The 13,673-nt window shown below is 38.4% G+C and overlaps 1 protein-coding gene across 1 annotated transcript; it reads left to right on the top strand.

Moving 5' to 3' along the window:
- The first annotated feature begins 3,320 nt into the window (after positions 1 to 3,320).
- Positions 3,321 to 4,510, top strand: LOC119535004 (partitioning defective 6 homolog beta-like). Its single transcript, XM_037837536.1, is given in 1 exon segment — positions 3,321 to 4,510. A coding segment is annotated over 1 exon segment (1,116 nt). The 5' UTR covers positions 3,321 to 3,394.
- The last annotated feature ends 9,163 nt before the right edge of the window (positions 4,511 to 13,673 follow it).

The raw sequence follows: 13,673 nt of genomic DNA, 5'->3' as shown, positions 1-13,673 counted from the left end.
GGAGTGAAAGAAGCAGGACTGGCAAAGGGAAATGTTGACCTGAGATGCATTGGCAATGAAGGCCTCAGCGGATCCCTTGGTTGGCTCTGGAGCCCTTCAGGGTTGTCCCAAACCCAGGCAACGGAGTTGAGCCCTTCCCCATCCTAGTCATTTGCTGGGGAGTGGCTTAGTCAAGGTAGCTCCCTCCACAGAGGGCAATTCCCTGAGAGGAACTTCTCCTGCTCTTGGCAGCTGTGGGGCGAGGGAGAGAGGCAGGGGTGGGGGTGGGGGGATGAGCATCTCTGGCCTGAAGGGGGAGCTGAGCAATGCACCCCAGTGTCCATTATCAGAAGGGAAGAGCTTCAGCTGCTTTAAGTCCATGGTCTAACGATGGAGCATGGCTGCTTTTAGAGTAAACTTCTAGAAGGCCCCAATTTCACAATCACAATTTTCTTTCATAAACCAGTGCTCTGATAATCTAAGGGAAGTAGAAGAGCTACTTCTGACCACAATAATTTTTGCAGTGTATCTAGTTTTTTTTTTTTAGTTTTTTTAAATATTCATTTTATTGAGATATATTCACATACCACGCAGTCATACAAAATAAATCGTACATTCGATTGTTCACAGTACCATTACATAGTTGTACATTCATCACCAAAATCAATCCCTGACACCTTCCTTAGCAAACACACAAAAATAACAAGAATAATAATTAAAGTGAAAAAGAGCAATTAAAGTAAAAAAGAACACTGGGTGCCTTTGTCTGTTTGTTTGTTTCCTTCCCCCATTCTTCTACTCATCCATCCATAAACTAGACAAAGGAGAGTGTGGTCCTTATGGCTTTCCCAATCCCATTGTCACCCCTCATAAGCTACATTTTTACACAATCGTCTTCAAGATTCATGGGTTCTGGGTTGTAGTTTGATAGTTTCAGGTATCTACTGCCAGCTACCCCAATTCATTAGAACCTAAAAACGGTTGTCTATATTGTGCGTAAGAGTGCCCACCAGAGTGACCTCTCGGCTCCTTTTGGAATCTCTCTGCCACTGAAGCTTATTTCACTTCGTTTCATTTCCCCCTTTTGTTCAAGAAGATGTTCTCTATCCCACGATGCTGGGTCTGCATTCCTCCTGGGAGTCATATTCCACGTTGCCAGGGAGATTCACTACCCTGGGTGTCTGATCCCATGTAGCGGGGAGGGCAGTGATTTCACCTTTCAAGTTGGCTTAGCTAGAGAGAGAGGGCCACATCTGAGCAACAAAGAGGCATTCGGGAGGAGGCTCTTAGGCACAATAATAGGGAGGCCTAGCCTCAGTGTATCTAGTTTTAATGTAGTTTTCATAGACTCCGTTAGTTGGTTTTTATGGAATGCAGATAAAATCTGTATAAAGCTGCCTAAAACCTTGACAAGCAGGACTCTTTTTTTTCAGAAACTGCTTAAAGGCCTCTTGGAAGCACTTTTAAGTACTAATTATTAATTTGTTTTGTGAAGGAATGAAGTTAGAAAATTCTCTCTGCGCAAAAGCGAGTGTTCCACAAGGTGACAGGATTGTTCGAGATCATTCCTGGCAAAACGCTTGCTGCGTTGGTCATGACGGGCTGTAACTTGCCCTTGTCACTGTCATTTAGTCTCTTCTGCTCAAGATGTGGCCCACCAACAGCAAGGGCTTTGTCTCGCATTAGCTCATTTAACTCTAAAATAATACCCCTGTGACCATCCAGGGCACTGTTAATAGTCCCATTTGACAGAGGAGAAAACTGAGGCTCAGAGGGTTTATTACCCAATTTACTCAGCCACCCAGTTGGTAAGTGACCAGGCTGGGACCAGAATTCAGGTCTGTCTTGTTGCAGAGCACCAGCTTGCATTTCTTTGTATAAATATTCTGAATCATGGATTTGCTAGTTTTCTTTGTGTGCAGATCTCTAGAATCTGGGACTACTGAAGGCAGAAGTATTATAGCAAGCATTAATTTTTATTCACCAGCCAGACATATATTCCTCAGCTGTTCTCTTAAAATCTTGACAGAAAGTAGGAGATAGGAATATGTTTATAAAGCATTTCCCCATACGTTTTCTCAGTCCTTACAACAATCCCCTGAGGCAGGGAATAGTATCCTGACTTCTCAGGTGTTGGGAAGCAACTTGCCCAAAGTCAGTTGGATGCTAAGTGGTACAAGCATGACATAAGCTTAGGTGTTTGTCTCCAGGCTCTGTTCTCTCCCCACCAGCAGCAAATGCTTCTGGGCTGTATTTGCTGTAAGTCTGTGCTTTCCAGTGAGCTGTGGGGCATTTCTCCCTTGAGGAAAGCCCTTTCCAACATAGGTTCAATTTGGAAATTGACCGGACCTCCTCTTATCTACTGCACCGTTGTTTGGAGAGCATGGTTACCACTTTGATCTGTCTCCATGGCACTTATAACTAAATAAATAACATATCAATCTACAACAGGGGGTAAAAAGATTTACTTTTGGCTTTACTCTCCACTAACAGCGTAAATTGTGTGTTGGAAAGAAAGCAGAGAATTCCTTTGTTTGAGGCCACACAGACCAGGTAATGAAGCAAGAAATAGAAAACAGGCTGATTTCCCTTGTGTAGCTCTTAGCATGCATTTTCCGAACAGCTGAGTGTTCTAACTGCAAGATGCAGGCAAATTAGAGTATTTGATTTTTACATGAGGCTGCAAAATATGAAGATTTTCTCATCATTTAAAATTCTTGGGATTGAGTGGGAACAGGAAAACTCTTAACAGAACTGTGATACACACACAGAAACTGTTTCAATAAATAAACGTGGAAATCATGCGGTCTTGAACCTCAAAGATGTGAATGCTGCCCCTTCAGGAAAAACGTATTTATATATAAACGGGCTAATATTTATTGAGCACATACTATGTCAGGAGTCATTCAAAGCACTTTGAATGTATTCGCTCATTTAATTCTCACGGCAACTTGTAAGTTTGGTGCTATTATTTTCCCTGTTGTACAGGTGAGGAAACTAAAGATCAGAGAAAATAAATAACTTGTTCAAGTTCTCTCAGCTAGGAAGTAGCAAAGCAAGGATTTCAATCCAGGTCTCCTGGCTCTGGAATCTTCACTATTAACCACCATGCTATACAAAGACAATTTCTCTGACAGGATCGAGTCAGCTTCATAGTTGTGTAACCTGTGCAGTTAAACGCTCAGAAGGGCCCCAACACCTGGTTTAAAACTCTGCTGTTGAGTCCGACCGTGGATTCTGCCGCGTGAAGAGCCAGCTGAGCGGAGGCCCGAGCGGCGGCCGCCCCCTTGCAGGTGCCTGTGAGGAGGCTGCCGGGCCGCAGCCGCGTTCCGAACCCGCCGGCCGCGCACTCGCTCCCCGCGCTCCTGAGGGGCGGCCCGGCCGGAGGAGGCCGCCGCGGGGCCCGGCTCTCAGCATGAACCGCAGCCACCGGCACGGGGCGGGCAGCGGCTGTCTGGGCACCATGGAGGTGAAGAGCAAGTTTGGAGCTGAATTTCGTCGATTTTCGCTGGAAAGATCAAAACCTGGAAAATTTGATGAGTTTTATGGATTGCTGCAACATGTTTATAAGATACCCAATGTTGACGTTTTAATAGGCTATGCAGACATCCATGGAGACTTACTACCTATAAATAATGATGATAATTATCACAAAGCTGTTTCAACAGCCAATCCACTGCTTAGGATTTTTATACAAAAGAAGGAAGAAGCAGACTACAGTGCCTTTGGTACAGACACACTGATAAAGAAGAAGAATGTTTTAACCAATGTGTTGCGTCCTGACAACCATAGAAAAAAGCCACATATAGTCATTAGTATGCCGCAAGACTTCAGACCGGTGTCTTCTATTATAGATGTGGATATTCTCCCAGAAACACATCATAGGGTTCGTCTTTACAAATATGGCACAGAGAAACCCCTAGGATTCTACATCTGGGATGGCTCCAGTGTAAGGGTAACACCACATGGCTTAGAGAAGGTCCCAGGGATCTTTATATCCAGGCTGGTCCCAGGAGGTCTGGCTCAGAGCACAGGACTATTGGCTGTTAATGATGAAGTCTTAGAAGATAATGGCATAGAAGTTTCAGGGAAGAGTCTTGATCAAGTAACAGACATGATGATTGCAAACAGTCGCAACCTCATCATAACAGTGAGACCAGCAAACCAGAGGAATAACATCATTAGGAACAGTCGGACTTCTGGCAGCTCTGGCCAGTCTCTTGACAATAGCCTTCTTGGCTATCCATAGCAGATGGAACCAAACTTTGAGCCAGAGGATGAGGACAGTGAGGAAGATGACATTATTATTGAAGACAATGGAGTGCCACAACAGATTCTCAAAGCTGTTCCTACTACTGAGAGCCTCGAATCAACACAAATAGAACTCAGTTTTGATTCTGGACCGAATGGTTTTATTCCTTCTAATGAAGTGAACTTGGCACCCATGGCAAGTGGCACAAACACAGAATTTAAAACATGTGCTTCAGATCAAAAACTCTTAGAAGAAGATGGAACAATCATAACATTATGAAACCACTCGCTGAATGTGTTGTGAGTGAGAATGCCATGGGGGCTTGTAAATTTGGCTAGTTTAAAGCATATATACCGCTGAACCTGGAACCTGGAATAGGCATGAAGAAAAAAATATTGCAAGCTTGCAATGTTATTAAAACAATAGTTTGATAATTGCTAATGTAATCGTTGGTGGATCAGAGGTAAACTTAAGTTCAAAACAAAGGGGACTTTGCTAATGAAATTATGTGCTTTTGCTATTCTGTCTATGGAAGATGGGATGTTAGAGCACACTTTCAGAATTATGTGAGAGGACTAGATCATTTCTTTTTGAAGTGGTTGCATATTTAACCTGCTGTGCAGAGCCCAGTTAATTTTTCCTTTAACTATTTTTTTAAAGTTCTAATGTGAAGGAGTCTGAATGTATCTCTTCTGGTACCTTGGGGACCTCAGCTCTTATGTTCCCAGTATTTTATTTTAATTTCTTAATGTTTCACTGTTGTTAATTGTAACAAATTATTTTCCGCAATGCATTTGTTTTTAATTTCTAAGAAATCAAACAATTGTTTTTAAAATTAGATCCCACATTATAAAGCATTGAAGCTATGTTCTTGATTTATGAAAATATAACAGTTGTTCAGGTTGGTGTTTGTCCATCCTGTAGCTTAAAATTTACAAACTAATTCCTCATAGGTATAACGTATATTTTAAAAAGCAATTCCATTGACTCGGTTAATGTGGGAGACTCTCTCATTTAACCTAGTCTTGTCCTCATTCCCAAACTCACTGGAAAACATTCCTTTTGTTTGTGTGTGTGTGTGTGTGTTTGTGTTTTGTTGGTGTGTTTTTATATTCTTTTAATGTATTCAAGTCATGTGAATTGTTTTGGATTAAAAAAAAGCACCCAAACTAAGAGAATTTTACACACAGGACAAACTTGTGCACTTTTTTTATACAAAAAAATTGGGTTGTTTTCAATGGGATTTCTAGGAACTCAGCCTCCACTTTATGAGAAATATGTGGTATTCACCTTTGAGAGGTAGAGTTTATCACTATTAATTTTATGAAGCTATTTATTACTTTCCAATGCCTCCACTTAGAAAAAGTTAAGAGTAAGGCTGCTAACTTTCATTCTTTGCCTGATTTCTTTGGTATGTATCATTGTACAATGTGCACAAGTACTACAGTATACTTGTAAATAGAACAGAATATTATGACTACATAAGTTCACTCTGGCTTATGGATATTTCTCCCAGAGTTATTTATTAATTAATTTTATGGTAGGACTAGTATGGATACCTTATAACGATCATGTGCTGTTCAAGCAGTGAAGAATCAGATGACTCCGTTTTGAAGGATATTTCTATATGGTAAAAATATATGAAGAAGTAAAGTCTTGAAGATCACTTGATTCAAAATACATTTAAATGTATCTTGTTCACATTACCGCTAAACATATTATCACTAAACTATTAACTGAATGTACAATATTATGTAATACAGTGTAGTTTTTGTTGAATTCACTGAAGTTCTTCCATTCATATACCACTTTTTAATGGCATTCCAGCTTTAACATTCTGTGAGTCTTATAAATTTGACTCTGGAATGGCAAAATAACATTAGTATGTAGAAGGTTAAATTTCATTTATAATATAATTGGTGCAGGGGTTTCAACATTTTAAATAAAAATACTTTCACATACTACCTCTCTTTTTTTTAAAACAAAGTTTTAACATAAAAGGTTTTCTTTTGAAAAAAAACTTTAGGGCTTGACTTTTTGTACAAATTTTAATTGTAAAATACAAATGTATCTTGTATGTATTCATGAAAATGAAAATCAAAGCTGCTAGTACTTTTAATTATTCTTCTAAGAGTATGTCAGTGGAGTTTTCAACTAGATCTCTGTCATTTAAATTGTTGGTGAAATAATTGATCTAGACATATTGTAAAGCCAATAGATTTTGGTTATACAATAAAGCATAAATTCGGTTAGTAGTCTGAATCAATTATTTTATGTGAACCTCAATAACAAAAATATCTGTATTCAGCATAAAATCTTATAGTACTAAATGTCAAGCCTAACTGTGAATTTTGTTTTGTATCTTAAGTAAATTTATGATAATGTTCTCATGAGCTATTGATAAAATATATGTACTTTTGTGAATTACGAATTTGCTAATTAAATTTTACATGCTACAAAAAACAAAAAACAAAAAACAAAGCTCTGCTGTTGCTGTCTTGAAATTCTTAATAATTTTTGAACAAAGGAACTCATATTTTCATTTTGCACTGGGCACCAGAAATTATGTAGCTGATTTGGATAGGAAATATCAGTGAGCAAAATCATTCCTTAAAACCTTTCCTTAATTTTAGATTATCCTTCTCAATCATTTGTTTTTCTTAAAAACTGAGTTTTGCCTTTATAACTATTATCGGTACCCTTTGGATGTGATTGCATTTTCCACAAGTACCTTAGAATCTCACAGCCTTCATTTAAACTTAGAAAGATTTGTCTTTCCCCAAGGTCTGAATTCTAATTCACTAATTTGGTAATGGTTTCCTCCTCCTAGACATTAACCTCTATTCAGCCATAGGCAAGGGCACATGCTAACTCACATGTCCAAGGCAGGGACCACACAACTTCTAAAGGTTCAAATTAAAGGCTTGGTAAGGACTGGCGAGGAATAAATAGAATGGCCTTCAAAGAACAGCTTGCCCAGGCTATTGAAATATGGAAGTAATTTAGCAGTGAGGAGTGCTTTTTAAAGCTGACCACTTACTAGGAGACCAATGCAGTCAGCATTGTTTCCTTCTCAGCATCATTGGGCATGTTCTCTCTCTCTCTGTCTCTCTCTCTCTCTCTCTCTCTCTCTCTCTCTGTGTGTGTGTGTGTTTGAATGACTGAGGTTGTGCCCCATTATGTATGGACTAGAGGAAGTTATATATCTGATTAAAGGTGAATGTTACCCTCAGAGAAAGCAATCATGAACTGATCAAGATCAGTGCTTCCAGAAAATGGTTAGTGGGACTCAGTGATTTCTTCAAAGGAATTTCTAGAATGTATTTACTGATTGACTTAAGAAATCAGGTACAAAGTCTCACTGTGAAAAAAATAATCAAGTGCCAAAAAGTCCAAATGAGCTAGCTCTTTATTGTTATTTTACAATAGATAATATGTTTGTAATGTACAAAAGTCAAAAGACCAAAAGGGATACACAGAGAAAAGTATGTTTGCCTCCTCTCCTGTTTCCCTCCTCCAATCCAGCAACCTTCTCTGAATGTAATCAGTGACCTGTCCCCCAGGGATATTTAGGGCTAGCAGTGTCTTTATAAAAACAAAACAAAACAAAACAAAAAACCCAAGAAGATCATGACCATGAAAAAGAAAAAAAATAGAAAGAAATTTAAGACTTAAACCAGAAAATCTGAGGCATAATTGGTATTACCTAAGTAAATAGAATCTGTACCTAACAGCTAAAGAGATGGATATATAATGAATGTTTAAAGTCAATATGCAAAAAAAGTTTTTCTTTATTTAAATGGAAAGAAAATTATGTAATCAAGCACCAAAAAAAAGAGGGTGTTAATTATTTTTTGCATTCACCCCTATCCCACAGAGATGTTAATTGAGAATTAAGAAATGGTTGAACTTCCTAGAGAGTTAGTGAAAAGAGAGCTTGATGCATTTCATTTCATTTGTATGATTACTTATTGAGCAGCTACAATGTTTTGGTTGCTTTGCTGGATGTCCAGGAGGATGCAAAGGAATAGACACAGCCCTGGTCTGTGAAAACAGACACAGAAAGGCAAAAGAATAAATTGTGAATATCTGTTAGCCCCCATGCCAAGCACTTTATGCCTTAACTCATTTATCTCTCACTAAAGCCTCAAACCACACAGGTAGAAAGTGTTGGAGGTGGAATCCATCACAACAGCAAGGCCAGCTTTACCTACCCCTATGAGTCGGTGCTTTGGGAATACATAGACCATTCCAACTGGGGAGGGGCAATTATTTTCTTAATTTGGTTGGTTAGCTTGAACTTGGGAGTATGTGTAAGAATTTTCTTCTCACTCCCATACCCTTCCTCACTTCCTCTAAACTAACACCTCTCTCTTCCTCCCCACACTCCCCAAATAATAATTTCCAGACTCCAAGGAAGGAGAAAGAGAGCTGTGTGCCCTGGAACTGACAGAGACTAGCTCTGGTTTCTGTTTTAGTTTCCTAGGCTGATGAAAGCAGATACCATGAAATGGGTTGGCTTAACAATGGGAATTTATTAGCCTACAGTTTTGAGACTGAGAACAATGTCCCAATCAAGGCAATGCTTTCTTCCCAAAGACTGGCTGCTGGCAATCCTTGGCTCCTCTGCTACATGGCAAAAGACACATGGCAGCATCTGCTTGTCTCCCCCTTCTCTTCTGGGTTTCATTGCTTTCAGCTTCTTGCATCCATGGCATGCATGCTCCCCCTCCCCCCCATATGTATATACACATACATACATACAGATATATATATTCATCCCATTTATAAAGGACTCCAGTAAGAGGATTAAGACCCACCCTAGACCATGCCTTAACTGAAGTAACTTCATCAAAAAGTCCTACTTACAATAGGTCTACACCTTCAGGAATGGATTAGCTTTAAGAACATGATTTTCTGGGGTATATACAGTTCCAAACCACCACGGTTTCTAAACACTTTTTTTTGTTGTTGTTACTGTTTTGCAGCTTCATTATCTGCAGGACATTGATTAAAAATTATCCCAATGTTCTATTGTTATTGTCTCATTATTAATATATAAATTTGTATATGTGTCTTTGTATGCAAATATGCATAAATATACAACTTAGTATGTTCCTTTAACTTATTCTTTCTGGTGAAAAACAGTGTTACACAGTCAAATCTGGAGATTTTTGAGTGGCGTAAAATTGGAAACAAACCAATATTCTGTTCATACATGGATATTAAAAAAGCTCAGCCTGAACCTAAGGAAGGAGCCAAATGGAAAAATAAAGGAACAACACAGCTCATCCCTGCCAGATTAAGACAAGTCTTCAGGGGCCCTAAGGAGGTGGCTAAGTTCCTGATGTAAAGATATTTAAGGAGATAAAATTCTAAAATTAGGTATAATTGTACCTCTGAAATTTTTCAAATGATAAAACTCATTCATATGTTTTTATCAATTTGATCCAGAGCCCATTTTTTACAAGTATTTAGTGTGCACAGTAGAATTTGTTACTTGGATCCCTACCAAAGTATTAAAATTCCTTTGACAAAAGGAATTGCAGATTTCCGCATTCAATTCTTTCCCAAAAGCAAAGATTAAAAAAAAAAAAACAAAAAACACCTCCTTATAAAAATAAAAGAGTGTGGCCAACAAAAGATACAGAATAACCTTTCAACCATGAAAAACAGGGGATGTCTGGGACTTAAATACAGACAGGACACCTTCTCTTCACAGCACAAGCTGGTGTGGAAATGATGGACAATGTCTGAGACCTAAATAGTATCTTTTTTAAAAAAAAAAAACTGCTGTTTCTGATTTATACCATTTTTTTGTTGTTGTTGGAAGTAAAGTTGGAAATTCAAGCCAGACATTCCATGTAACTCACTCATTCACTCACTCACTGAAAATTTGAATTTCTTTTATTTTAATTGTACAAGAAATAATGTTTATTATAGAATGTTTTGAAAACACATATGAGAATTTTTTACTAAATAAAAGTAAATTGAAAAAGAAACCCAAGGTTAACATTTTGACATGTATCTTTCCTAATATTCTTTTATGCACTAGAGAATGATATAAAATATATATCATAGACATTTTATTTTGCAAAGATGTATGGTCACAGAGATTATGTATCAATAAATATATTTAAAAGCATTGTTTTGAGTATCTGCATAATATTATTTTGAATGAACAAACTATAATTTATTAAACCTGTATTTTTTTACTTTTTTTCTCAATGTATTACTATTAAGTTGAAATATAACTGATTTTGACACAAATCCCTAAATATTTTCTTAAAATATTTTCCTAGAAATAGGATTGCTGATGGAAAGGATATGCATATTTCTAAGGCCTTTGACCTATTTTGCCTTATTAATCCACATTTATTCAGTCAGCACATATCTATTGAGTGCCTGCTATGTGTTCAGTACCACACCAGAGTCTGGGCTACAGTGGGGAGTCAAGTATAGTACTTGCCTTTATAGAATTTACAATCTAGATGGAGAGAGACATTAAGCAAACACCCATCTATAAATAAACGATGAAGGAAAAGGACAGAGCAGGTCAGAGAATATAATACAGGGACTTAAATAGGCAGGACCAGAAAGGATATGCCAAGGAAGGCCTCTTAGAGTAATAACTCTGTGACATTGAACCTGAGACCTAGAAGTTCATAGTGGAGGGAGAGGCATTTTGAGAGAGGGACTAGCAAAGTGTGCAGGCCTTGTGAAGAGTAACTCCCCCAAGGAACTGGAAGAAGCAATGAGGCTGGAAAGGAGTGATAGGAAGGGAGGAGGCCTTAGACAGTTGCCATGAAAGCTACTATTGAAGGGTTTTAAGTGAGCAAAATTACATGATCAATTTCTGTATTTTTAAAAAGATTCCCTCTGGCTGCTATAAGTAGACATAAGCATCAAGACCATTTAGGAGATTAATTCAGTTGTCCAAAAGGTAGATGATGGAGTCTTGGAAGGAGACAGTGGCAGAGATAGGGTGTGAAGTGGAAAGACTTGAATATTTGGGGGATCAAATTGACAGGTAATGGTGGCTCAAGCACAGAAAAGGACCAGTTTTCCTCAACCCTGAAAACATTATATATTGTTTTCTAATTTGCCAATTGAAAATAGCATTTCAGTGTTTCTTCCATTTGTATTGCTTTGATTTTTAGCCCTTGAGCATTTTTATTTGTTTATGGGCCATTTGCATTTTTTCTTTTGTATACTGCCTATAGGGTCCTTTGCCCCATTTGCTGCTAAAGTATCTTTTTCGTGTTGACTTGTAGGAGATCTTTATTAGAAAGGAGCCTAGAAGCCTTGCAATAAAAAGGCAAACTTTTAAACTCTTCCTATGTTTTATATCAAGATGTAGATTAGCTCCTCAAATGAGCAGCCCTCACCAAATAGCTTCATAAGCCATGGGAAAAGAGATGCAGTTTGCACATTTCAGAGTAATCTCAGTGAAAGCCAAGGGGATGATTTGATCTAGGGATGACCCTGGCATGACCCCATGATTCAGACCAAAGATAAGCCTCCAAATCCGTGCCCTGGATCAGCTGTTCAGAGGGGATTTGTCTCCCTGCTTATAATTGGTCTCCTGCTTGTATTTTGAGCAGGTGGTTCAGAGGAAAGGGAAACTTTGTTTTATTTGTTTAAATGGTTGAATAAAGGAAGCATCTCTTTGGGAATGGCCACAAACCAGAACGGTTTCTGGCGTAGTAATCGGGTATGGTAAGCAGGAGGAGGTGGGAGTAGAAGAGAAAAAGATGGGGAGAGAAAAGGGAAGCATGAATTGGAGAGAGAGAGAAGGAGAACTCTCTCACCAGAGTATAACAGCTGCTGGGTCACTCAAAAACCAGTATTGTTTACTTGAAAGCCAAGTTCAGTTGTATGAGATGAAAAGGAAAGAATGCAAGGTAAACACAGAGTGGATAACTAGGCCTCAGGTGTGGATACCACAGCCTCCAGATATAAAATACTCCTTAGGAAACATTGCAACATGAATGAAGCTAGCATCCACAGGTGCTCTGCACTCCCAGCCCCATACAACCTCTTTCCTGGGTTAACTCAGTTGTGGGTTTTAGTAGAACTAAACACTACATTCATTTTTAATGTATGCTGAAAGAGGTAACAGAGGCATTAAAAGCAAACATTAATCTAAACCAGTTTTTACTGCCCGCCCCATCATGCAGCTGTTCACCAAAAACCTGCCATTGATTTTGAAGGGAACTTATGGGAATTCATTACAACCCAACAAATAATTATTGCGTCTTGTGGCATGCAATTCATTGTGCTGGTCAGGCTGCCATGTACAGTTGAGCAGATTGTTCACTGCTCAATTCTAGGCACTCTGTAGAGCTGTGCGCTTTACTATCTGGACAAGCATACACAGCAGCCCTGGGGGCTAGAAAAATTAAAATAAAGACGATTAAGACAAGATGTTTATATTCAAGAATGCAATAGAGAAATAAGTAGCTAGAAAAAATATCTAGGAGAAACTCTCAAATTTCTTGTTACCCATGAAAATGAGACCTAGAAAATTTTAAATCTATCAGTTTCACGTAATGTGCATAGAAGTTATTTGGGATTTGTGGATCATTTTACAATATATTTTTGGTTTGATACTTCAAAATCCCATTATTTTTGAGCTGCCTGTTTATTTAAAATTTGATCTTTATGACTGTTTTTAGTTTTCTTATGAATGGATGAGTTTGTTTTATTTTTGAGGCAGAAAAGAACATAGTTAACAGAACAGTGAGGATATGGAATGACTTGTCATACAGACTACCATGGGCATCAGCCATCTGACAACATAGCCAGGTCTTTTTATAAAGGGAGAAGCTCAGTTTATTTTCCTATTTCTTTATGCTAACTCAGATTAATGATGATCAATGTCCATTTCTAGGCTACAAGCATACAAATTTTGAAGCAACGCATTTTAGGAATTTGAAGGCTGTTCATTGTGATTCTAAACTTATTTTTAAAATACTTATGAAATTATTATCCTTAAAAACATTATATAGGAGGGGCAAGATAGTGGCATAGAGAGGAGTGGAATTTAGTTAGTCCACTGGATCAACTAATAGACAACCAGGAGCAACTAGTAAATAATTTGGAATAACTGTTGGGAGGACAACTGTGACTGTCCACACATCATACACCAACCTGGATTGGGAGGAATGCCTGAGACTGCAGCATAAAATCTGTAAGTAAAAGCTGTGGAGCCGCATCGAGAGCCCCTCTCCCATGGCAGTCTGAGCTGCAAAACCTTGCTGTGGTAGAAACTAGCAGCACTCTCTGAGCTGAGAGAGCGAAGACAGCTCAGCTAAGCTCTAACTGGGGTTTTAATTAACAAATCCAGACTGCTGAATACAAACTACAAACCCCCAACAAGCAGACAGAGGCTTTTAGTGATGGCTGACCTTAAATAACCAGAAGACTCATCTGACCTGGG

This window comes from Choloepus didactylus, chromosome 5 (assembly GCF_015220235.1).
Source record: "Choloepus didactylus isolate mChoDid1 chromosome 5, mChoDid1.pri, whole genome shotgun sequence".
NCBI lineage: Eukaryota > Metazoa > Chordata > Mammalia > Pilosa > Megalonychidae > Choloepus > Choloepus didactylus.
The sequence above is the reverse complement of the archived record's forward strand: the minus strand, read 5'-3'. Positions and strand labels throughout refer to the sequence as shown.